Here is a 25,297-nt window from a genome sequence, read left to right on the forward strand (position 1 = left end):
GGGGGGGGGGGCACTGCCTGCAAGAGGCCTTTACTCTGTCCTCCCCAACCTTTCCCCAATGTTCTCCAGTTTTGCTGTGGAGCAACTGCTCTAGGTTGTCCCTTTCCCTGATTTGGGCCCGAACATGGATGTTTCCTTTAAGGAATGCTGGAATTACAATGGGGGGGTTGGGTGTGCTGTTTGCCAAAAGGTGCTGTATTCGGGTTATCTGAATCTTAGTTTCCTTGCACAAGGTATCAAATCGTGTTCCCAGCCCTTTTATGGTGCCCAGTCTCTCGGGAGCGATAGATCCCTGTGGGAGCCATGTCACTCAGCAGACCAGCACCACGTTTAAAGCCATATCAGTTGCTGTTGTCACCCGGGTTTAGCCAAATTCCTGCCCTGTGCCTGATTCCGAAGGTGCTCAAAAGATTTCCAGATTCCTCCTGTTACTGCCAGATTTCCCAGGAGGGGTTTTCTAAGCATGGTGCTTTACTGTGATGCAGGAAGGAACGGTGCCCTCTCCTTGCGAGGGCGATCGATTACCTCCCAACCCCATGGGCCCTTCAAACAGATGGGAGTTATTTCATGTGCTAACTTACTGTGACCACCATTGAGTTCCACAGGCTCTGTTAAATTCCTAGGAATGGTCAAAGTAAGAAGGGGTCATTGTAAGAAAGAAAAAAGGTGCAAAAGATAAAAGTAAAGGGACCCCTGACCATTAGGTCCAGTCATGGCCGACTCTGGGGTTGCGGCGCTCATCTCACTTTATTGGCCGAGGGAGTCGGTGTTTGTCTGCAGACAGCTTCCAGGTCATGTGGCCAGCATGACTAAGCCGCTTCTGGCAAACCAGAGCAGCGCACGGAAACGCCGTTTACCTTCCCGCCGGAGTGGTACCTATTTATCTACTTGCACTTTGACGTGCTTTCAAACTGCTAGGTTGGCAGGAGCAGGGACCGAGCAACGGGAGCTCACCCCGTCGCGGGGATTCGAACCACCAACCTTCTGATTGGCAAGTCCTAGGCTCTGTGGTTTAACCCACAGTGCCACCCACGCCGTGTGCAAAAGATAGCTGTATGTACGCATATTCAACTTCCGTCAAGCAGGGCACACTCAACAACTTCAGACCTAAACGTAGCCCTTCCAGAACGTACAGACTAAGAGTGGTTTTCACTATTATGGAAAGGGAACAGGAAGGGCAAATACTATGTTCTTCTTGGCGTTCCATATTCATCTTCTCCATAGCCAAAATATGGGAGCTGCCCCCTTGCATACAAGGGAAGGTTAAACACCTATTGGAGATGGAACAGAGGTACATGAACTAGATGTGTGAACCGCTTGCACCTCTACACTAATATGGCTTTATTAAAGTTCAGGATGATCAGCTATAGCCATCCATGGCGGGAGGGGGGACACACAGGGGAAGTGCTATAGCTCAGTGGCAGGGCTCATGATTTGCATATACAGTGGTACCTTGGTTTACAAACTTAATCCGTTCTGGAAGTCCGTTCTTAAACCAAAGTGTTCTTAAACCAAGGCGTGCTTTCCTATAGCAGCTGGGGACTCAATTTACAAATGGAACACACTCGACAGGAAGCGGAACATGTTCTGCCTCCAAGGCAAAGTTCACAAACCAAAACACCTACTTCAGAGTTTGCAGCATTCTTAATCCAAGTTGTTCATAAACTAAGCTGTTTAAACCAAGGTATCACTGTAGAAAGTTCCTGCTTCAATCCCTGGAATCTTTAGTTAAAGAGATCTCAGGTAGCAGAGGCAGAGAAAGACTTCTGCCTAAGGCTGCTCCCCCCCCCCCCCACCTCCAGAACCAGCAGAAGTTAGACTGCTAGGCAAAATGGACCGATTGTCCGAATTGGTACAAAAAGGCAGTACAAAAAGTTTCAAAGAACTTCAGCTAAAACTAGCTGTATAGCAGGAGCTGCGCTTCGGATTAAGGTGCCCAATGAAGTCAGTGGCTCCTTGTCCATTTAAATGCCAATAAAAACCACTCTCTTTCAGCTTGTAAGCCAAGTTTACAAATTTAAAAGGGAACTTATTCCATGGTGGCAGCATGCTTAGGGTTGAAGTCTTACTGCCAAATCTTAGGGGCCAACTGCAGCAGAATGAATAGCGACACAACTTGTGCCTGGCTAGGAGACACGGCCTGCCTCTCACACGTTCTCCATCACAGCTCCAAGCTGCCGCTGCTCAGCAGTCACTGCCAACACTGGCACCAGTTCAGTCTTCGTTATTTATTTTCCTGTTTTTAGGTTTTCGCTTAGCTCGCCACAAAGAAAACGGTTTTAAAATGTGCGTGCACATTACGCTAAGTCCTTATCAGTCCAGTTCCAACTCTTTGGACCACATTTTGTGCGACAAGTAACTTTTTACAGTAGCTTTTGTAATAAGTCAAACGTGAAGATCCTTCACCTTGATTTTATGACATTCGGTAAGAAATCTGTGGAGCTAAATAACAAGTACCGTGTGCTGTCTCTGGTGCCTCGGGGGTGGGAGCGAGAAGGGTGCTTCATTCATGAGAGATTCCACATGAGATATTTCCATGTAAGTAGCATGTTTACAAAATTACCTCTTCTGTACTTTGTAATCATGGGTAGCCCTCACCTATACAAAATGGAGAGGCCCAATTCGTGACACTGTGTCTCAACACTCTTTTCTCGTGTTTGAAAGGTGATGTGAAAATAAAAAAGAGAATTAATCCATGTTAATGTTCGTTTTGAAATCTTGTATTTTAAGAGCAATGAGCTGCGTAGTTATTTTTACAGCAACAAAGCAAATCACAGAGCACCGCAGACGACGAGAGTAATTCGGACAATTTACCGTGTTATTTGTCAGATTACCTGTACAACTGCATAATTTATTCTAAATACAGTGAAATACATTAGGGGGGCAATACCAGGATCTGGGCCTGATAAATGCCCTGATAAATGTCTCAGACATTTGATATAAAAACTGTTAGATAAGAATAGGTCAGTTTTTCGCTACCTGAGCATCTTCAAAATTTAGTTTCAACTCTTGGCTGCTCTTCTATTAAATCCAACGAGGAAGCAATCCTCATGTTGCCTCACAAGTGAACTGCTGCATCCTTAAAACATCTCCTCCCATCTGCCCCAACGCTATTACTTCCCAAGTGTTGCTTCTGAATGCTTCCATCTTATTTCGACAGTATGTGCCATCAGGGCAGCCCCCAGCCATTACAATGGAAAATTCTTGCATGCTAGACTGGGGGAATAAATAGTTGAGATTCCTTTCTCATCCACATCGGCCCCTAATAAAGCGGAGAAGAAGAAGAAGAAGAAGAAGAAGAAGAAGAAGAAGAAGAAGAAGAAGAAGAAGAGTTTGGATTTGATATCCCGCCTTTCACTCCCTTTAAGGAGTCTCAAAGCGGTTAACATTTTCCTTTCCCTTCTTCCCCCACAACAAACACTCTGTGAGGTGAGTGGGGCTGAGAGACTTCAAAGAAGTGTGACTGGCCCAAGGTCACCCAGCAGCTGCATGTGGAGGAGCGGAGACGCGAACCCGGTTCCCCAGATTATGAGACTACCGCTCTTAACCACTGCACCACACTGGCTCCCAGTGTCAACAAAATTCCAGCAAGGAGGACGAAAGCAGAAGAGCAAAGAAGCTGGAGACAGCAAAGCAAATCAACCTCCCAGACCACTCTAAAGGGAAGAAGTTAACCAGCTCAGTCACTTCCGAATTATGGCCAATTTTTCCAGCCTGAGTAAAATGTCCCTTTGCATCAGATCAACTTTGTACAACAGATCTGCCCCAAGACATGGCCAATTCACATTTTAATAATATATTGTAAGAGCAGGCAGGAGGCAACAAAGGCGAGGTGCAGTCCTCGCCGAGAGTAAGGCAGCAGGAGGCAGAAATAACTCCTTTGAACTGGAACTATTTCTTTAAAAATCATTTACTAAAACCATTGTTAGCCACCATTCGCAGACAGCTTACATACATAGTTCAAACAAGTTAAAAATCCACATAATCTACATCACTTTTTAAAATGAAAGTGGAACGGCAGCACTCTCGTGTTATTGCTTAGAAAGCAGAGACAAGCTGAGAATCACTGCCTACCCCATACTGGCACAGGGAAAGCAGCAAGCAGCAGTGAAAGCCCCCCAGAAGTAATAATCCCAAGGGTACTCAGGGTCATCAGTTAGCTTATTGCATGTGCAACTTGCTGACAAACTGTTTGCACAGATACCGCAACCTGTAACAGGTTCCTTTCGATCAGCTTCTGAAGAAAGGCCTTCCTCTCTCTCAAAATAAAAAACTCGTCCAGCTGCTGCAACCTGGAGAAGGAACGGCAGGTGGGGCAGCGAGGGAAGATGTACAGAAAAGAGGGAGAAACGTAGCCAGTTACGGCCACTGCTGCCTGCTCCATCCTCATCACGGGGCTCTGCAACTGCATCCACAAAGGAGGTCAACCTGCCAGTGGCTCCAGGCTTAAGGACGGCACACTGCTGTCCCAGGTAGAATCCTCCAGAATGACCCAGGAGAAAACTTCAGCACCGCCTAGGAAAGTGCTGCCCTTAGTCAAGCATGACTTTCCCCAGGAGTCCCTTGCGGAAAGCGTGGATAAACTCAGACGCCGCTGCGTTGTAGTTTGGTGCCTTCACGGTCACATTTCCTGCCGGGCAAAAGGATGCAGAAGACTGAATTACAGAAGAAGAAGAAGAAGAGTTTGGATTTGATATCCCACCTTTCACTCCCTTTTTAAGGAGTCTCAAAGCGGCTAACATTCTCCTTTCCCTTCCTCCCCCACAACAAACACTCTGTGAGGTGAGTGGGGCTGAGACTTCAGAGAAGTGTGACTGGCCCAAGGTCACCCAGCAGCTGCATGTGGAGGAGCGGAGACGCGAACCCAGTTCCCCAGATTACGAGACTACCGCTCTTAACCACTACACCACAGAACTGTCTGTGCCCATTGTGACGATTACACAGGGCCCCCGGACGTTTGATGGTCTATTGACCCTGTGCCACCACTGTGATTGCTTTCTTCTTTGCCACCAACCCGTTTCTCCTCATGGGTAATCACGGAGTCCAGACAGTTGTTAACATTAACAAATAATCAAGTTTATTTATAGGCATGAACAAGCTTATGGTTTCTGTTAATTTTCCTCGGTAGTTTCTTAAACTTAGCTCCTTAACTGTCCTATGCGTTCCTAACAACTTCAAACTGATTATTCCAACTATCTATCTGACTCCACCTAACAATTCCTCTCACTCTCTCACCACACAACTCGACCAACCCAGACTTAACCTCCCTCCTCCTTCTTCAACTCTCAACTGACTTTCACACAACTCCCCCTCTAACCCTAACTCCTCCTATCAGTTTCCACTGGCCAATCATATCACACTCATTTTAACCCTTATGACCCACCTAGGAGGCAAACGCCACACCCACCGTCACTATGTCGGGAGCAACAGCAGCAGCACACAAAGGCGATCACCAAACCTCGCCTTCCGAGGTGCAGGACGTCAGGAAATGCCAGCAGACACGGGATCCTGGGCGCTTCTCTACATGTGTTTTACCTCTAGGCTGAACTCTTTCCACCCCAATTTGCAAAACTTCCAGGCGGACACCTTAACACAGCCTAAACAGCTGCTGGCAAGGAGAGGAGGACGGGGCTCACCTGTGCCAGTCAGTACTTTGATTTTTTGAGTCTTGCCCAGGCTCAGAGCAATGCTCTTAAGTACACTCTCCACGTTATCCGAAGGACCATCCAGCCCATAACGTTCTACGTAACTGCATGGTCAAGGAACAAAAGGAGAAGTTTCTTTAAAAAACAAAAACAACACAATTTAACACCTGAAAGAATAGCAAAAATGAATAAAAATTGTAGCGATGTCTGCTGGCGATGCAACACTGGAAAAGGTACTATGATACATATATGGTGGAATTGTTTAAACATCAAACAATTTTGGGAAACAATATATAACGAAATGAAAAAAATGTTCAGATATTCGTTTAGGAAAACACCATAAGGTTTTCTATTGGGAATAGTACCAGGAAGTCTAAAGGAAGAAGACAAGACATTATATTTATACGCAACAGTAGCTGCAAGGCTATTGATTGCGAAAAATTGGAAAAGTGGTATTATACCGACAAAAATAGAGTGGCGTGGCAAATTATTGGAGTACTACAATATATCCAAAACAATGGGAGAAATTGGACGGATCTCAAAAGATAAGATAGACAGGGACTGGAAGGTGTTTAAAGGATACTTGCAAAACCATATTGAAAAATCAGAACTCCTATTAGAATAAACAAGTTCCGTTTTAAATACTGAAATACTAAATAAGATGGATAACAATGTGTAATAGAAAAAGAAGCATGAAATTAGGTTAAAGGTGTGTGAAAGAAAGTAATAGAAGTGGAAAGAAACTGCAATTGAGTAGATTGGAAGTCTAAGACAAAGGTGGGGTGAGGGGTGGTGGATGGTGATGGGAAAAGAAATTATCTGTGGGATTGAGTGTAGGTATGTTTGAGCATCTTTAAGGATTGTATGAAATGTATGTTTGTATGCTTGTATATTTGCAATATGTGTGTAATAAAAAAAACAAAAACAAAAAAACCCAGGAGACTCCCATATCTAGTGTTTCCAACCCCAACCTGGATTTTAAGGGATTGTCTCACCTGAATTGCTGCCGCTGGTTCAGTGTGTAGAGAAGGTAATCGGCAATGACATCCTCGCCCACCAGGTGATCCTTGATCGCTCCTGGGTGAAAAATGGCCAGAGGGATTTGTGGCAGAGTTGGGCCGGTCTATACCCACCAAGCATCACCCTATGGCGAATGAGCAGCTGGAGATATCGTCAATAAGATGCTCTAGTGACCAGGCTGAGCCAGATGTTCATTTGGGCAAGATGCAGCACACACCCAAATCCTGGTTGGGCTGGGGTGCCAAGCAATGCAGAATCCAGGACTCCAAAGAGGTTTAAGTGAGCACGTGATCCCTGCTTGCCCCTACTGCCTTTCAAGCTTCATATTAGTATGGGTCAGGATAAGTAAAGGTAAAGGGACCCCTGACCATTAGGTCTAGTCGTGGCCGACTCTGGGGTTGCAACACTCATCTCGCTTTATTGGCAAACCAGAGTAGCGCACGGAAACGCCGTTTACCTTCCCGCCAGAGCGGTAGCTATTTATCTACTTGCACTTTGACGTGCTTTCGAACTGCTAGGTTGGCAGGAGCTGGGACTGAGCGATGGGAGCTCACCCCGTCGCGGGGATTCGAACCGCCGACCTTCTGATTGGCAAGTCATAGGCTCTGTGGTTTAACCCACAGCACCACCCGCGTCCCTCGTGGGTCAGGATACACAGGGCAATATGCAGAGCCATAGGCAAGGAACTAATACAGAAAGATGGTTTAAAGAGCCAGCCCTGGACTTGTGAGCAAGCCTCATAGCTGCAGGTTTGCTATTGTTGTTTTATTATTTGAATTTATATACAGTCCTATACATGGTGGTCTCAGGGTGGTTCACAGAACAATGTGGAATGATGGAGGGTATGCCTTGCTATTATGCTGTAGCAGCAGATTCCCAGATTGGATTAAAAGCCTAAGAATGCTCTGTATTCTGCAACTTTTAAAAGTACATTTGCAACATCAGGCATAAAGCAAGGAATTCAACATCACAGTATTATGGTCACTTTGTCAGCACAAGCTGTTCTAGAGGGAGTCTCCTGAACCCCCAGAACTATTGGGGGGACATGGGATGAGAGTGGAGGAAGCCGTATTGTGCTAGCATGACTTCTGCTGGCTTCCACCAGCACAACTCCTTAGTGGAATCTGGGCCAAAGTGCAATGCTTTGTTCAGTAGTGGAGTCAAACAAAAGTAGCAATGCTATTATCACAAATATGATTTCTTTTTTAGTCTGCGGACTAGAAAAGTTACAGCAGCCTGAATTATAACATTTTAACATAATTCTTTAAAAAAATATTTTATTCATCACCCCAAAAGATTGAAATATATTCATTTTGCTCCCAAAAGTCCCATTTCCCCCCCATTTCAGACTTTTAAGAAAAAAGTTGACTTTTCTGGTTCCCTGGCAATGGATCCTATGTGGCTATTTCCATCCCCTGCCTGGGGCATTGCTTGCTTAGCCAGCAAGATCAAGAATTCTTCTTGTTGATCCCTTTTGAGTTGTTGTTTTACAGAAGCGGTGCATATCAATTTTATGAAAATAAAATAAAATTGCCTCTCCTACCCAGACCCCATAAGTAGCATATATGCACCGAGTCCTCTTACCGCAGAGCGCTAACTTCAGTCCTGTTTCCACACACCCAATCTGGGGAGACAGCACTCCAGGAGTATCCAGCAAGAACATGATGGGCCTTTCGCTCACCTGAAACATGGAGACATCTAACATCCTTTTGGGAAATGATGCTCTAAGAATACGCTTAAAAAATGGCTACCCAGCTCACTCGCAGTGCTCAAGAACCAGTGCAGCCTTCTCAATAGAGGGGTCCTGCTTGAGGCAAGACCCAGATTCTCTAGAAACATCCAGCCTTGATTACTACAACAGTTTACACACACACAGTTGCTTTGGGAAACTTCAACTAATTCAGAACACAGCAGCCAGCCAGAGGCTCAGCAATGTATGAATATTGCAGCAATTCTTAAGAATTGTCACGGACTCAAAGTTTGCTGGTGAGCACAATTAAAACTAGTGCTGCTTCTGCCTTATCAATCCCTAAACAATCTGGGATCAGACAATCTGAATGACCAGCTGTAGTAACTGATCTCAGCAACTGAGATCTTCATTGGATCTCCAGCTTCCACTGCCCATGGAGGTTAAGTGGGTTACTACAGGGGAAGGGATTTTTTTCCTTCTATAACTAAGACCCAACTGCAATTCTTTCCCCAAGGGAGATCCACCTGGAATCTTCTCTATTATCTTTCAGCTGCCATGGCTCACTTCGGTACTGCTGATGCAGCAAAAACCACGTGGGAAGGAGCAGCTAGGAGTTATTGGTCTCTGCGGCTACAGCAGGCGCTGCGATTCTGTGGCCGTTTGACTTCACCCCCCGGGGTGCACTCCATTGTCCCTCGACACAGACAGATGCCAACTACAACTGCCAGAGAAAGTCTGTCCTGTTCATCCCAGCGATTGCTAATTTTAATTTTCTATATAGTTTGGGCTTTGTCTTCGTAGGGTGTTGAAAGGTTTGTGACTCCTGACGATTTTCTGGAAGCTGAATCATGTAATTGCTTTAAAAAGCCTATTGGTGTGTATGCTGCTGTTTTATATTTTTAGGAAGTTTATTATTTACTATTGATTTTATATCTCGGATTTCCTTCTAAGAAGCTCAAGGCAGTGTACCTGGGTCAAGTCACACCCAGCTCCACTTCCGGTCGGTGCCAGCGCTTAATGGCGGTCCTACCTCCGAGCTCCGGAGAAGGACTGCTCCGCAAGTTCGGGTCTTACCCGCTACGGCGAGTGGGGGACCCCTAAAATCTCAGGCGCGGAAGCCTGAGAGCAAGGAGACTCGGTGGGCACCTTTGCGCCCCCCGGTACTGTGAAAGAGCCTTTTTAAAGGCTCCGGAGCGGCATCGGGAGTGAGCGCGGTGCTGAGAGTCGCTACCCAGCCTGCGGAGTGAAGCCGCGTCGCCATTAGCGGAGAGCGCCGATTCCTTCCTGAAAAGAAAATCTGGACTGGATTCCCGTGAGTAAGAAGGGAAAAAAAATCAGGAACCTTTAAAAATAGAAAATTTGGCTGAAACCGGGAGGGCAAAAAATAAGGAAGTCTGCCCCCCCCCGGACTGCAGGAATTTAAAGCAACGAAAGACCTCGCTGCAGTTATTAGAAACTTAGTTGCGAACTGTCAAACCTGAGCTGTCAAAAGTATCTCTCCCCTCCAGATTGGCAGGAGAAGGGGGAAAAAAAGACAGTCTTGTGAAGATACTTTTAACTTAAAGGGAAACAAAGTTTTTCACTGCTCTGATCCCCGGGATGACCTGCCAGGACTTAACACTGGGAAAACTGTTCTTTAAAATAACTTTGAAGTGGATATAGACTATACCTTAAATGGTGAAAAAACTTTAAGACATTTAAGATTTGAATGGGACTTTGTTACTGACATTGGTCTAACCAAATTTAAATTGGAGAAAAAGTTTTACAACTTTAATGGCGGACTTGAGATTTTCTACATCCGGCTTTCTGCCTCTTTGTTGTTTCTAACTTGGAAACTTTTAACTGCTCCCTCTTGAGGGCTAAGAGGGAAAAATTGCAAAGTATCTGACTAATAGTGGGATTTTCCATTGCAAGTTTTTCCTGTGAGAACGGCCTTGGGATATGAGTGGCACGGCAGAGGAGATAAGAACCAGATCTAAAGCTAAACTAACACAAAAGAAAAGAGGTTCAATCTCTGGCAACACAGTGCCTGCACCGGACAGTGTGACAGCAGCATCAATGGAATCTATGACACAGGCACTGCTTAAAATAAATCAATCCCTTGAGGCCTTAACAAAGCAATCTACAGAAAATTCAAAGAAATTGACAGAACTTACAGCAAGATTGGATCTGAATACCACATCAGTGGCAACAAACACAGAATCTATAAATAGACTGATTCAGGAATCTTCAGAAACAAGGAAAATTGCAGAGAGTGCAAAATCTGTTGCAGGTGAGACACAGGAAAGACTTGTGCCGATTGAGAAAAAGGTGAATGAGCATGAAGCGGCGAGGGAGGTATGGCGGTGGGGGCAGATGTCATAGGCGAAGGGGATCGAGATATGGATATGCTCGTACCCCTTCCAATCTGCGCCCCATCCCGAGAGACGAGGGTAGGGTGAGCAAAGATTACTCACCTCCGTCACTGGTGTTGTGCAATGCCAGGTCTATAGGCAACAAAACCGCCACCCTGCGAGATTTCTTCATCTCGCAGGGGGTCGACCTGGCTTGTGTGACGGAGACCTGGGTGCGCGAAGGGGATACTGTTACTTTACGAGAGATGGCGCCCCCGGGTTTCTCCGTCCTCCACCAGTCGCGGACTGTGGGCCGGGGGGGAGGGGTGGCATTATTAATCCGGGAAGATTGTTCTTTCAGGGCTCTACCATCGCCATCGATCCCCGGCATTGAATGTGTTGGCCTAGTGTGGGGCTCCGAGGTGAGCTTGGCTGTCTGGCTGGTGTACCGGCCACCTAGCGCACCAGCAGCCACCCTGTCAGGCCTGCTGGAGGCGGTGGCCGGCTGGGCCTTGGAGTTCCCTAACCTATTGGTATTGGGGGACTTCAACATCCATGCTGATGCCACTCCCTCCTCACAGGCTCTGGACCTGGTGTCTTCCATGGCGACACTAGGGCTCTCCCAGTTTGTTTCGGGCCCCACCCATCAAGCAGGCCACACGCTGGATTTGATCTTTGGCGCTGGTATAGATGTGATCATGTGTCCTTCGATGAAGGTGCCATGGTCTGATCACTACGCTCTGAAAGCCAGGATTGACGTTCCACCCCCACCCTGCTTAGGTGGCGAGCCGATTTGGGCTCGCCCGCAGAGGCTGATGGACCCTGATAGATTCCGTCAAGCCTTGCGGGACCTTTCTCCCCCTGGCGACTCATTGACTGAGCTTGTTGAGGGCTGGAATACCCATCTCCTGGCAGCCATCAATGAGATCGCACCTAAGCGCCCTCTGCGACCCCGCAGAAACCGGGCTCCCTGGTTTACCGAGGAGCTCCGGAAAATGAAGCGGGACCTCAGACGGCTAGAGCGAGTATGGCGGCGTGCCCGTGACGGAGCTTCAAGAACATCTTATAGGGTTTTTATGAAAACCTACGAGATGGCTGTGAAGGCCGCTAAGAAGTCCTACTTCTCGGCCTCCATTGCATCCGCTAGCTCTCGCCCGGCACAATTATTTAGTATAATTCGGTCTTTAACGTCCCTCGAAGGACAGCCAAATTTAAATAACAATTTGACACACAGCTGTGAGGCATTTGCGAGCTTTTTTGCGGAGAAGGTCTTGTTGCTCCGCCATGACCTCCCTGCCAATTTGGATACAATAAAGGAACTGGAGGCCCCTCGACTGTCCTCGGGTCCAGTATTGGACCACTTCGACTGGATATCCCCAGCCGATGTGGACAGACTCCTCCGAGCTGGAAAGCCCACCACCTGTCCTCTTGACCCGTGCCCGTCTTGGCTGATTAGAGCGTGTCCAGATGAGGTGCGGGCTCTCCTGGGGGATATCATCAATTTGTCCCTTGGCACGGGGACATTCCCAGGGGAACTGAAGGAGGCAGTGGTGCGCCCGCTCTTAAAGAAAACATCATTAGATCCTTTAGATCTATCCAATTACCGCCCGGTTTCGAATCTTCCGTTCCTGGGTAAGGTGATTGAGAGAGCGGTTGCTGAACAGCTTGGTGGGTTTCTGGATGAAACATCGGCTCTGGATCCATTCCAGTCCGGCTTCCGCGCTGGTCATGGGACCGAGACGGCTCTGGTTGCCCTAACAGATGATCTTCGTAGACAGCTGGATCGAGGCGGGTCGGGGCTGCTGATTCTTCTAGACTTGTCAGCAGCTTTTGACATGGTCGATCACGAACTGCTGGACCACCGCCTTGCCGACGTGGGGATCCAGGGCACAGTCCTTCAATGGCTGCGCTCGTTTCTCTCTGGTCGGGGACAGAGGGTGGCGCTTGGGGGGGAATTGTCATCGCGCCACTCCTTGGTGTGTGGAGTGCCTCAGGGTGCGATTCTCTCCCCGATGCTTTTTAACATCTTTATGCGCCCCCTTGCCCAGCTTGTCCGGAGTTTTGGGCTGGGCTGCCATCAGTATGCTGATGACACCCAACTCTATCTGCTGATGGATGGCCATCCTGACTCGGCCCCAGACACACTGATCAGATGCTTGGAAGCTGTGGCTGGATGGTTACGTGGGAGCCGGTTGAAGTTAAATCCTTCGAAGACAGAGGTCCTCTGGCTGGGACGGGATGATACGGGAATGAGGGGGCAACTCCCATCTCTTGCGGGGGTGCAATTAGTGCCAGCACCGTCCGTTAAGAGCTTGGGTGTAATCTTCGATACCTCCCTCTCCATGGAGGCGCAGATTGCAGCTATTACAAAGGCGGCATTTTTTCATCTCCGCCAAGCTAAGCAGTTGGCTCCTTACCTCTCTCGCCCTGACCTAGCTACTGTGATCCACGCGACGGTCACCTCCAGACTGGATTATTGTAACTCGCTCTACGTGGGGCTGCCCTTGAGACTGACCCAAAAACTCCAGCGGGTGCAGAATGCCGCAGCGAGACTCCTTACGGGGTCTTCGCTTAGAGATCACATTCATCCGGTGCTATACCAGTTGCACTGGCTCCCGGTGGAGTACAGGATCAGGCTTAAGGTGCTGGTTTTAACCTTCAAAGCCCTATACGGCCTAGGGCCCTCGTACCTACGGGACCGCCTCTCCTGGTATGCCCCACAGAGGAACTTACGGTCTTCAAACAAAAACACCTTGAAGGTCCCAGGCCACAGAGAGGTTAGGCTGGCCTCAACTAGAGCCAGGGCCTTTTCGGCTGCGGCTCCAACCTGGTGGAATGCTCTGTCACAAGAGACAAGGGCCCTGAAGGACTTGACATCTTTCCGTAGGGCCTGCAAGACAGAGTTGTTCCGCCAGGCATTTGGTTAGGGCGCAGCCTGACTCCCTCCTTTGGCAACCTTTACAAAACTTTATGGCTGCCATCAATCTTGATTTTAATTAATTTTTATAATGTTTTTATAATGTCACACTATTTGGTGTTGTTAGCCGCCCTGAGCCCGGCTTCGGCTGGGGAGGGCGGGATATAAATAAAATTTATTATTATTATTATTATTATTATTACTGGAATTACAACGGAAAGAACGAAATCTGAAATTTAGACAGGTTCCAGAGAAAGAAGAGGACAATCTGGCGGAATTTCTCACAGAGGCAATTCTGGAAAATTGGCAAGGAGATCTGGAGGAAGATGAAGTGGGGATAACAACTGCTTTCAGACTTGGTAGAAAGCAAAGCAAGAAGTCAAGGGATTGTCTGATCACCTTTAGAACCAAAGAGGAAAGAGACAAGATACTGAACCTTCACTATCAAAAAGCTTTGGTGATTGGAAACATTCAAGTCCAAATCTTTAAGGACATCCCTAAATACATCTTGGAAGTGAGGACTTTTTATAGAGACCTTGCCAATTTGCTGAGGAAGAACTTCATACCCTTCAGGTGGGAATTCCCACAGGGGTTGTCCTTTAACTACAAAGGGAAGAAAGTAAGAATAAGAACAGTACAGGAGAAAGAGTACTTTTTGGAGAGAAACCTAGAGGACCTACAGAAAGGTACGGTGGACCCGGCAAGAGAAGGACAAGGATTAACATCAGAAGGAGGAGGGCTGACGGACATTGCAAATCTATCATTTGGACTACCACAACCGCCAACTGAAGAGGAAGAAAAACTTGGAGCAGTCGGAGGATCAAACATCTAACAAACAAAATGTCTCTGCAACTTCTAAGCTGGAATTGCAACGGTTTGAACCATCCCAGAAAAAAACGACAGGTTTTCCACATTTTGAAAAGGGAACAACTGGATCTGATATGTCTACAGGAAACTCATATAACTAGAGCACACAGGAAATTGTTGGTGAACAAAAGATTGGGACAAGAATTTATATCTTCCGATAGAGTAAAAAAGAGAGGAGTAGTGATTTATGCAAAGGAAAAATTGGACCCAAAATTAAAATTTAAGGATGAAGAAGGAAGATACCTGGCAATTGAAGTACAGATCCAGGGGGAAAAATATCTGATAATTGGAGTATATGCACCAAATGATGGGAAGGCAGAATTTTTTAAGAAGTTGCATGAGACCTTACTAGATTATCTCGACTGCAAAATAATAATGATGGGGGACATGAATGGAGTGGTCTCTACAAATATGGACAAGGCACAAAGACAGACAATATCTAAAGAAGGAAGATTACCAAAGACTTTCTTCGAGATGACGGAAAATATGGACTTGATCGACATCTGGAGAACAAAGAATCCTCTCGAGAGAGAGGGAACTTTTTTCTCGGAATCTAAAATGACATGGACGAGAATCGACCAAATCTGGGTATCTAGTGTGATGGCTACAAAGATTAAAAAAGTAGAAATCTGCCCAAAAACCTGCTCCGACCATAATGCCGTAAAGATGGAAATGAAAATGACAACAACTGGATCCTTTAGATGGAGAATGAATGACTCCCTATTTAGAGATGAACAATTCTGTATAAAGGCCCTAAAGACATTGAAAGATTACTTCGAGATAAATTTGAGAACAGACGTGGAAAAAAGAACAATTTGGGACGCGAGTAAAGCCGTGATGAGAGGCTTCCTGATACAACAGAATTCAATCAAGAGGAAAAAGCAAAATGAAAGGAAAGAAAGAATTTTAGAAAAAATGAAGGAAGGAGAAAAGAAACTGAGGTCAAAACCAAAGTCTCAAGAAATTTTGAGAGAGATAAAATATTATCAGACGCAATATATGGAACTGACAAATCAAGAGATAGAATGGAAAATTAAACAAATGAGACAAAGGACTTTTGAGTCTGCAGATAAGTGTGGGAAGCTCCTTGCATGGCAATTGAAAAAGAGGCAAAAATTGAATACAGTTACTTGTTTGGAGATAGAGGGAAAGAATGTTCATAAGCCAAATGAGATAAGTAACTGTTTCCAAAGTTTTTTTAGGAAATTATACACACAAGGGCCAGTAAACGAACAAGAAATAGAAGAATTTCTTAAAAATTATGGACTACCGAAAATTTCAGAACAGGGCAAGTTGATTTTGAATGAGAAAATAACAGAACAGGAAATAGAGGAGGCCATTCAAAAGGCACAACTGGGAAAGTCTCCAGGACCAGATGGACTGACGGCTAGATATTATAAAGCTTTGAGAGAAGGTTTAGTGCAACCACTGAAAGAAGTTTGTAATGAAATATTGGAGGGGAAAAAGGCACCTGAAACGTGGAAAGAGGCCTTTATCTCACTTATACCAAAGACCGAGACTGAAAAGAACCAGGTTAAGAACTACCGCCCGATATCATTATTAAATGTGGATTACAAAATTTTTGCAGACATTTTAGCAAAAAGATTGAAGAAAGTATTGACAGGTGAGATTCATAAGGACCAATCCGGCTTTCTCCCGGGAAGACACATGTCTGACAATGTGAGGAACATAATAGACATCGTGGAACTGTTGGAAATGAACATTAACAGAAAAGCGGTTTTGATCTTTGTGGACGCGGAGAAAGCCTTTGACAATATTTGTTGGAGTTTTATGAAAAAGAATCTCCAAGGGATGGGGGTAGGCCAAGGTTTTGAAAATGGTATAGGTGCAATTTATTCTGAGCAGAAGGCAAAGCTAATTGTGAATAATGTGGTAACGGAAGAGATAGCTATAGAGAAAGGAACACGACAGGGATGCCCTATTTCCCCCCTACTTTTTATACTGGTTCTGGAGGTTTTGCTAAATATGATTAGAAAGGACCAGTTGGTTAAAGGAATTCAGGTCGGAGTGAGAGAGTATAAATTAAGGGCATTTGCAGATGACCTAGTTTTGACTTTGCAACAGCCAATCACTAGCACAAAAAGAGTTTTAGAACTGATCGAGATATTTGGTCAAGCTGCAGGATTTAAGTTGAACAAACAAAAAACTAAAGTCTTGGAAAAAAACCTAACAAATGAAGAAAAAGAGACATTCCAGAATGAAACAGGTTTGGAGATAGCAAAAAAAGTGAAGTACCTGGGGGTGAATTTGACATCGAAAAATGTGAATCTTTTTAAAGACAATTATGATAAATGTTGGACAGAAGTTAAGAAAGATTTAGACATATGGTCAAGGCTGAAACTTTCCTTGTTAGGCAGAATTGCTGTTATCAAAATGAATGTATTGCCTAGAATGTTATTTCTGTTTCAGACATTACAAATAATAGACAAGATGGACTGTTTCAAGAGGTGGCAGAAAGACATATCGAAATTTGTTTGGCAGGGCAAAAAGCCAAGAATAAAATTTAAGACATTAACAGATGCGAAAGATAGAGGGGGTTTTGCCCTGCCGGACTTAAGACTTTACTATGAATCAGCAGCGTTTTGCTGGTTGAAAGATTGGCTGCTCCTCGAGAATACAGACATTTTGGATCTTGAAGGATTTGACAACAGATTTGGTTGGCATGCATATATATGGTATGACAAGGTAAAATTGCATAAAGGTTTTAAGAACCATATGGTGAGGAAAGCTCTGTATAATGTTTGGATTAAGTATAAAGACCTATTTGAAAGTAGAACCCCCAGGTGGTTGTCACCAATGGAAGCAAAAGAGGTGAAAAAATTGAATATGGGTTCTAATTGGCCTAAATATTGTGAAATTATAGAACAAGATGGTGAAAATGTAAAATTGCAGAGTTTTGAGAAACTGAAGTCTAAGGTGAGAGATTGGTTACATTATCGACAGATAAATGAAGTATTCAAACAGGACAGAAAGAAAGGCTTCCAAGTGGAGAAGTCAAAATTAGAAACAGAACTGTTAGAACCCAATACTAAAAATTTGTCAAGAATGTACAACTTGCTGTTGAAATGGAATACTCAAGATGAAATGGTGAAATCTAATATGATTAAATGGGCACAGGATATTGGGCATGACATTGAACTTGCTGACTGGGAGCAGTTATGGACCACTGGTGTTAAATTTACGGCATGCAATGCCTTAAAAGAAAACATTATGAAAATGATCTACAGGTGGTACATGACTCCTGCTAAGTTAGCAAAGATCTATCATTTGCCCAACAACAAGTGTTGGAAGTGTAGTGAAACGGAGGGAACCTTCTATCACCTTTGGTGGACCTGCCCGAAGATTAAGGCTTTCTGGGAAATGATCTATAATGAAATAAAAAAAGTTCTGAAGAGAACGTTTGTTAAAAAACCAGAGGCCTTTCTCTTGGGTATGGTGGGCCAAATGGTGCCAAAGAAGGATAGGACATTTTTTATGTATGCCACTACAGCAGCAAGAATTCTTCTAGCAAAGTATTGGAAGACGCAAGAATTACCCACATTGGAAGAATGGCAGACGAAGGTGATCGACTATATGGGACTGGCAGAGATGACTGGCAGAATTCGAGACCGGGGGAAAGAGGCGGTGGATGAAGATTGGAACAAATTTAAAGTTTATCTTAAAAACTGTTGTAATTTGGAAAATTAGGGGCTCAGAGTTATAAGAGATAAAGAACTACAGTTGTATTAATAACTAACTGAAGTTAAATACATGAAATATATTTAAGTTATGATCAGAGGGTTGCTGAAAAATCTTGAAACAAGAATGCAGAAAAGGGGTGGTACGGGGAAGTCGTGTTTTTGTTTGTTTATGTTTATGTCTTTGTTTTGTCTCTTTTTTATTTATGGAAAATTAATAAAAATTTATTATAAAAAAAAAAAAAAGTCACACCCAGCTCCATTCTAGCCTCCCAACATCCGGTGAGATAAGTTACGCTAAAAGATAGCAACTTGCCCAGGGGCCAGCTTAGTAAATCTCATGGCCAAGTGGGGATTTGAATCTGGGTCGCCCTGGCCCTAATCTGACACGCTGACCCGTACACAAAAATGAAACACTGCTTTTCTACTAAAAAATTTAAATTGTTATCACCAGCTGCCTCAAGCATTCCCAATTCATGCAAATAGGAAGATGTAACACAGGAAGATGTAACACAGATGTATGGAAGTGAGAGCTGGACCATAAAGAAGGCTGATCGCCGAAGAATTGATGCTTTTGAATTATGGTGCTGGAGGAGACTCTTGAGAGTCCCATGGACTGCAAGAAGATCAAACCTCTCCATTCTGAAGGAAATCAGCCCTGAGTGCTCACTGGAAGGACAGATCGTGAAGCTGAGGCTCCTGTACTTTGGCCACCTCATGAGAAGAGAAGACTCCCTGGAGAAGACACTGATGCTGGGAAAGATTGAGGGCATAAGGAGAAGGGGATGACAGAGGACCAAATGGTTGGACAGCGTTCTTGAAGCTACCAGCATGAGTTTGACCAAACTGCGGGAGGCAGTGGAAGACAGGAGGGCCTGGCGTGCTCTGGTCACGAAGAGTCGGACACGACTAAACAACAACAACACAGGCGCTGTCTGTTGACTTGTATGTTTACATCCAACACAAATCTAACCAGACATAGAACCCACCTCTGCACACTTTGCAGGTCCGGCTTCTGTGAGCACAGAGGTTTTCCCCGCCACTTTGGGAGGCTACATATTCATGGCAACACTACTCAAGCACTGCCATTTATCACTGACGGAATATCCATCTGTGATACATCCTTCGCTTTCATATACCCAGAAAAGGAGTCTTGCACTGCAGCCCCCCAGCCACTTCCCAATTTGTGGAAGGCCCGTCGTATTACCTGAATTCTGGTGAGAACTGCTCTGGTAATGCCTGGTGTCCCACCAACCACGGAGGCTTTCCCTTTGGGTTGGGCAGAGGGGAGAGAGAAAGGGGAGGGGGAGAGATCAGCAGTTACACGCAACATACAGAGTAGCTGTCAACAGAATAGGTCCCTAGGCCTTTCGGACCATGGAATCTGCTCACATGCACCAGCGCCATTGGTCCGATCCAAAGGAGCAAAACATACCTTTTCTGAGGTGCACCCTTCTCAGAGAATTGATGACTGATGATTTCCCCACATTTGGCACTCCAATGACCATGATGCAGCTCTCCGCGTTCTGGAACCAAGCAGAAAGGCCAGAAGCGGTCTGTAGCCTTGCAAAAATAGCCGACAACAGCTGACAACAGAAGTATATCCATCCACAGAAATAAAGGGCAATAGCTCAGCTGCCCCACTCCCTATCCCCCACCCCATCTTCCTGCCCCACAGCAGTTGATTGCAGATGTTAATCTCCTGTCCTTATCCTGTGCTTGCAGAAATGGAACCATTGTCATCAGGCTACAGTGGTACCTCGGGTTAAGTACTTAATTCGTTCCGGAGGTTAGTTCTTAACCTGAAACTGTTCTTAACCTGAAGCACCACTTTAGCTAATGGGGCCTCCTGCTGCTGCTGTGCCGCTGGAGCACGATTTCTGTTCTCAACCTGAAGCAAAGTTCTTAACCTGAAGCAGTATTTCTGGGTTAGCAGAGTCTGTAACCTGAAGCGTATGTAACCTGAAGCATATGTAACCCGAGCTATCACTGTACTTGTTGGGGGTGGCTGCCTGTCAGGATGAAAGTGGGGGCCTGTTACAGTTTCCATCACTTCCCCTGGAAAAGCTTCCCAGTGCTGCAGAGCGGGGACACCTGAGGCCGCCTCCTCCAGTGATGAGGACAAGCAGCAATTCCTCCTGTGATTTCTCAGGCGGGAGGGGGAAAGGAGGAAAGAAAGGGGGAGGAGAAAGGGGGGGATGCAGGATGGGGGATAGCTTTCTGGGTAGAGGCTGTAACTGTTCTCAGAACTCTATAAAATAATGTCAAAAGGTGGGAGGGCAAGCTGTGTTTCATACTCAGGATTCAATCAAGTGGTTTCACTAATTGGAAATCATTCAGCAAATAATTGCTAGTATCTCCCTACCCCTTGCATGCTCCAGAACAAAAATCGCATTTTTAAAATGCCATGTTAAATATTCTGTATTCAGGTGTGGAATCCCCTCATTATAATAAAGTGCCAGCAACTTTTCTTCAAGGAAAAAAAGCACTGACTATATACAATAGACAGCATCTTAAAAAGTAGAGACATCACCTTGCCAACAAAGGTCCGTATAGTAAAAGCCATGGTTTTCCCAGTAGTGATGTATGGAAGTGAGAGCTGGACCATAAAGAAGGCTGATCGCCGAAGAATTGATGCTTTTGAATTATGGTGCTGGAGGAGACTCTTGAGAGTCCCATGGACTGCAAGAAGATCAAACCTCTCCATTCTGAAGGAAATCAGCCCTGAGTGCTCACTGGAAGGACAGATCCTGAAGCTGAGGCTCCAATATTTTGGCCACCTCATGAGAAGAGAAGACTCCCTGGAAAAGACCCTGACATTGGGAAAGATGGAGGGCACAAGGGGAAGGGGACGACAGAGGACGAGATGGTTGGATAGTGTTCTCGAAGCTACCAGCATGAGTTTGACCAAACTGCGGGAGGCAGTGGAAGACAGAAGTGCCTGGCGTGCTCTGGTCCATGGGGTCACGGAGAGTCGGACACGACTAAACGACTAAACAACAACAACAACATAACTGACCTCATCCCTCTGGTACCGCGGACTGTTGCTGATCAGTTCTGTGACATGGGGAATAATCTGCAAAGAAATAAAAGAGCAGTTTCAGTGGAACTACTGTTGGGCTACTCTTGGCCCCTAAATGAGGGAGATCAACAGGACTACTGGTCCGTGTCTCTCTCTTTTTTTCAATCCCCCAAGTTTCATAAATCTTCTAAGAGACAGGGTCTCACCATTTCAGCTGCTAACAAGCACAAGAAAGGAGCCTGATTTTAGGATGCAAAACTTCCACTCCTAACCTACCTTACCAGAATATAACTTTGCTCTGACAGCAAAGCAGTACCTTTTGGATATTTTCATCTTTCAGGCAATCCGTGAAGAGGACGTTCCTAAAACCTTGCTGTTCCAAACATTCTAGAATCCTCTATAAACATATAAAGAAGAGATTTATGAAATCAGGGAGCGTGAGGAAGATGAGAGTTATTTATACTGTTTATTTATAAAGATCGTGTATCTCGGCTTTATTCACAACGTAGATACAAGGCAGCTGACAACTTGAATTAGCTCAAAAGAACAGAACAATTAAAAATCCAGTGAAGGAACAGTATAAAACAATACAGCAGAGACAGAAAAAGAAAGGGGGAGAACCCATGTCAAAAAAGAACTTTGAAATGTACCTTTAGCTAGAAAATGTCCAATGGAATAAATCAGTTTTAAGTCTTCTCTCAATGCAACTGCAATTGCCTGGGGAAGGTGATTTCATAGACTGGGCACTCTGATGGAGAAAGCCTTTTGTCCAGTCCTCACCTGCTGAACTTCAGTCAGCATGAGACAGCAGGAAGGGCCAGAGAAAATACGAATTTTATTTCTGTCTTGCCTCATGATTCAGAAGGAATCCCAAGACAATTTACGTTAAAAAATAAGTTTCAAGATCCCCAGTTGGAAAACTCATGCTGCTGTTTCTCAGCCTGTCAATTTGTTTGTGGGCTTGTCAAAGTGACAAATATAGAAAGAACCTACTTGGGTCTTACCTGTTTGTGGGTTAGGTCTGCCAGATCCATTTTGTTCAACAATAATAAGTGTGGGCGGATACCTAAGGCTTCCTGCAACTGAGGGTTCCGGCCTGAGAGTGGGATGTGCATGTGCTAAGGAGCCAAAAAGAGACGAGAAAAGCAGCAGCAGCCTAGTGTACATTTAGAAAAACAAAAATCTTTAAAAATCTAACTTACCTTCCTTCCCCTCCCTTCTACAGTTACTGATTTCATATCCTTTTATTACTGCATATACAATTCAAATATATTTATACATTTCCCCCTTATCCTTTCCTTAGTTATCTCTTACTGCCCATGTTTATATCAATCATATTGTTTACAATACGTCCTCAAATAATCAATAATTCCCCCCCATTCTGTTTTTAAAAGTCTCTCTTCTTCTTGATTTCTTATTCTTCTGGTGAGTTTTACCATTTTTGCATATTCCATTAATTTTAATAGATGAAGACTTTCTTGTTCCAACAGACTTTTGGGAAATGACTTTTAATGAAAAGGATGCAGTACTGTTTTCACTGTAATTACATACTTGTATGGTTTTAATAGATCTTAAATATAAAAGTCTATTAATGTATCTATCCATCTACCTACCTATAGCTTTAAATCTATAAATGTTTGCTTTTTTATTATTTTCCTACATTCTTAGCTTTTCTTATGTTTAGCTGTAAGTCATCATGAGTTGTTCTCAGGGAAAATGGTGGCAGCGGGGGTGGAATAACAACAACAATGGCAACCAGCCAGTTGAAATGCCCTCCCATCAGATATCAAGGAAATAAACCACTATCTGACTTTTAGAAGACATATGAAGGCAGCCCTGTTTAGGAAAGTTTTCAATGTTTGAAGTTTTATTCTGTTTTTAATGTTCTGTGGAAAGCCGCCCAGAGTGGCTGGGGTAGAAAATAATAATACTAATAATAATAATAATAATAATAATAATAATAATAATAATAATATATTATTATTATTATTATTATTATTATTATTATTATTATTATTATTATTGGAAACAAATCTTCAGACAGTGAAGCTGCATGAAGATTCTTAACTCTGTGAGGGGGTAAAATTGCAGTGCCCAGGAATTCTTTCTAAGGGAAAGGATGTGTTTTAATGGGTATAGCTTGTGCGCATGCTGATCCCCACAAAAGGATATGCGGGCATCGTGAACCTCCAGTAAACAGTCGACCACTCGCAGGCGTTTCTGCATATCCTTCAGCCCTACAAAAAAACCAAAGTATTAAACAAAATCAGGAAAAGGACTTTGGTATCAAATTTGAAGAATATTGGAATAGTCTATGGACAAAACCCCCACTAAAATCATTTTCCTCTTCACTACTCTTCCCTTTTTTCCTTGTGTGCTGTGCACGTGCGATTTTAGATTTTATGCTTGTAGTCAGGGAGTGTCTTGTTCTGGTTTCATGTAAGCCGGCCTGGGAGCCTTTATAACAGGAAACGAGTGTTTTGGTTTTTTAACCAAATAAACAAACAAATGTCTCCCTGCTTATTTAACATATGCAGAATTCATCATGCGAAAGGCTGGGCTGGATGAATCCCAAGCCGAAATTAAGATTGCCGGAAGAAATATCAACAACCTTAGATATGCAGATGACACAACCTTGATGGCAGAAAGTGAGGAGGAATTAAAGAACCTTTTAATGAGGGTGAAAGAGGAGAGCACAAAATATGGTTTGAAGCTCAACATCAAAAAAACGAAGATCATGGCCACTGGTCCCACCACCCCTTGGCAAATAGAAGGGGAAGAAATGGAGGCAGTGAGAGATTTTACTTTCTTGGGCTCCATGATCACTGCAGATGGTGACAGCAGCCACGAAATTAAAAGACGCCTGCTTCTTGGGAGAAAAGCAATGAAAAACCTAGACAGCATCTTAAAAAGCAGAGACATCACCTTGCCAACAAAGGTCCGTATAGTTAAAGCTATGGTTTTCCCAGTAGTGCTGTATGGAAGTGAGAGCTGGACCATAAAGAAGGCTGATTGAAGAATTGATGCTTTTGAATTAGGTCAGTATACCACTAGTGGTACCTCGGGTTACATACGCTTCAGGTTACAGACTCCGCTAACCCAAAAATAGTGCTTCATGTTAAGAACTTTGCTTCAGGATGAGAACAGAAATCGTGCTCCGGCAGCGTGGTGGCAGCAGGCGGCCCCATTAGCTAAAATGGTGCTTCAGGTTAGTAACAGTTTCAGGTTAAGAAAGGCCCTCCGGAACGAATTAAGTACTTAACCTGAGGTACCACTGTAGTTAAAGCTATGGTTTTCCCAGTAGTGATGTATGGAAGTGAGAGCTGGACCATCAAGAAGGCTGATCGCCGAAGAATGGATGCTTTTGAATTCTGGTGCTGGAGGAGACTCTTGAGACTCCCATGGACTGCAAGAAGATCAAACCTCTCCATTCTGAAGGAAATCAGCCCTGAGTGCTCACTGGAAGGACAGATCCTGAAGCTGAGGCTCCAATACTTTGGCTACCTCATGAGAAGACTCCCTGGAAAAGACCCTGATGTTGGGAAAGACTGAGGGCACAAGGAGAAGGGGACGACAGAGGACGAGATGCTGGGACAGTGTCTTTGAAGCTACCATCAGGAGTTTGACCAAACTGCGGGAGGCAGTAGAAGACAGGAGTGCCTGGCGTGCTCTGGTCCATGGGGTCACAAAGAGTTGGACACGACTAAACAACAAAACAAATATTCAAGGAAACAAGCCCTCCTGGCTCAGAAGGGCTTTGAGCCACGCCACAGAGACGCCTCGGCCTAGAGAGGCCACACCACAGAGACGCCTCGGCCTAGAGAGGCCACGGCCCTGGTTCCTACCGGAAGTCCAGCCTGCGCGCTATTTTTGCCCCCGCTCCCCACCCGAGTGGTCACCGGCCCAACGTGCCTCTCGCCATGTGCCCGGGGAACCAGTGGGCCACATCCCGGCCGCCGCAGTCGAACCGCTCCCGCCAGCCTCGGAGCTGCGCCCGCAAGAGAGACGTGAGTCGCATGCCTGCCTCTTTCGGCCTCTCTCGGCAACTGCCTGTCAGGCGGCTATACGCACTTCCGGTAGAGAGGCCCGGTTTTGTTTCTACGGC

General features: G+C 45.0%; 1 protein-coding gene across 2 annotated transcripts; it reads right to left on the minus strand.

Moving 5' to 3' along the window:
• Window positions 1–2,704: 2,704 nt before the first annotated feature.
• Window positions 2,705–25,274, minus strand: MTG1 (mitochondrial ribosome associated GTPase 1). 2 transcript variants are annotated; one of them, XM_077930696.1, is made up of 11 exons: window positions 25,105–25,274; window positions 23,363–23,429; window positions 22,197–22,299; window positions 21,509–21,589; window positions 21,190–21,246; window positions 19,606–19,696; window positions 19,378–19,439; window positions 8,250–8,346; window positions 6,641–6,722; window positions 5,637–5,749; window positions 2,705–4,630 (listed from the first exon to the last, which is right to left on the minus strand). In XM_077930696.1, the coding sequence occupies exons 1-11, from the start codon at window positions 25,208–25,210 to the stop codon at window positions 4,533–4,535; spliced, it is 957 nt and encodes a 318-aa protein (XP_077786822.1). In that variant the 5' UTR covers window positions 25,211–25,274; the 3' UTR covers window positions 2,705–4,532. The 2 variants fall into 2 exon arrangements, with proteins under 2 accessions (XP_077786822.1, XP_077786823.1); XM_077930697.1 differs by having other exon boundaries at window positions 25,038–25,118.
• Between the last annotated feature and the right edge of the window lie 23 nt (window positions 25,275–25,297).

Source organism: Podarcis muralis, chromosome 6 (genome assembly GCF_964188315.1).
Source record: "Podarcis muralis chromosome 6, rPodMur119.hap1.1, whole genome shotgun sequence".
NCBI classification, from domain to species: Eukaryota; Metazoa; Chordata; class Lepidosauria; order Squamata; family Lacertidae; genus Podarcis; species Podarcis muralis.

Coding starts and splice junctions, on each gene's coding strand:
- MTG1 (XM_077930696.1), bottom strand. CDS start 25,210: ATGCGACTCACGTCTCTCTTGCGGGCGCAGCTCCGAGGCTGGCGGGAG. Junction 23,430..25,104: donor CCCCGGGCACATGGCGAGAG/GCACGTTGGGCC, acceptor GTTTTTTTGTAG/GGCTGAAGGATATGCAGAAA. Junction 5,750..6,640: donor AACCAGCGGCAGCAATTCAG/GTGAGACAATCC, acceptor TTGACCATGCAG/TTACGTAGAACGTTATGGGC.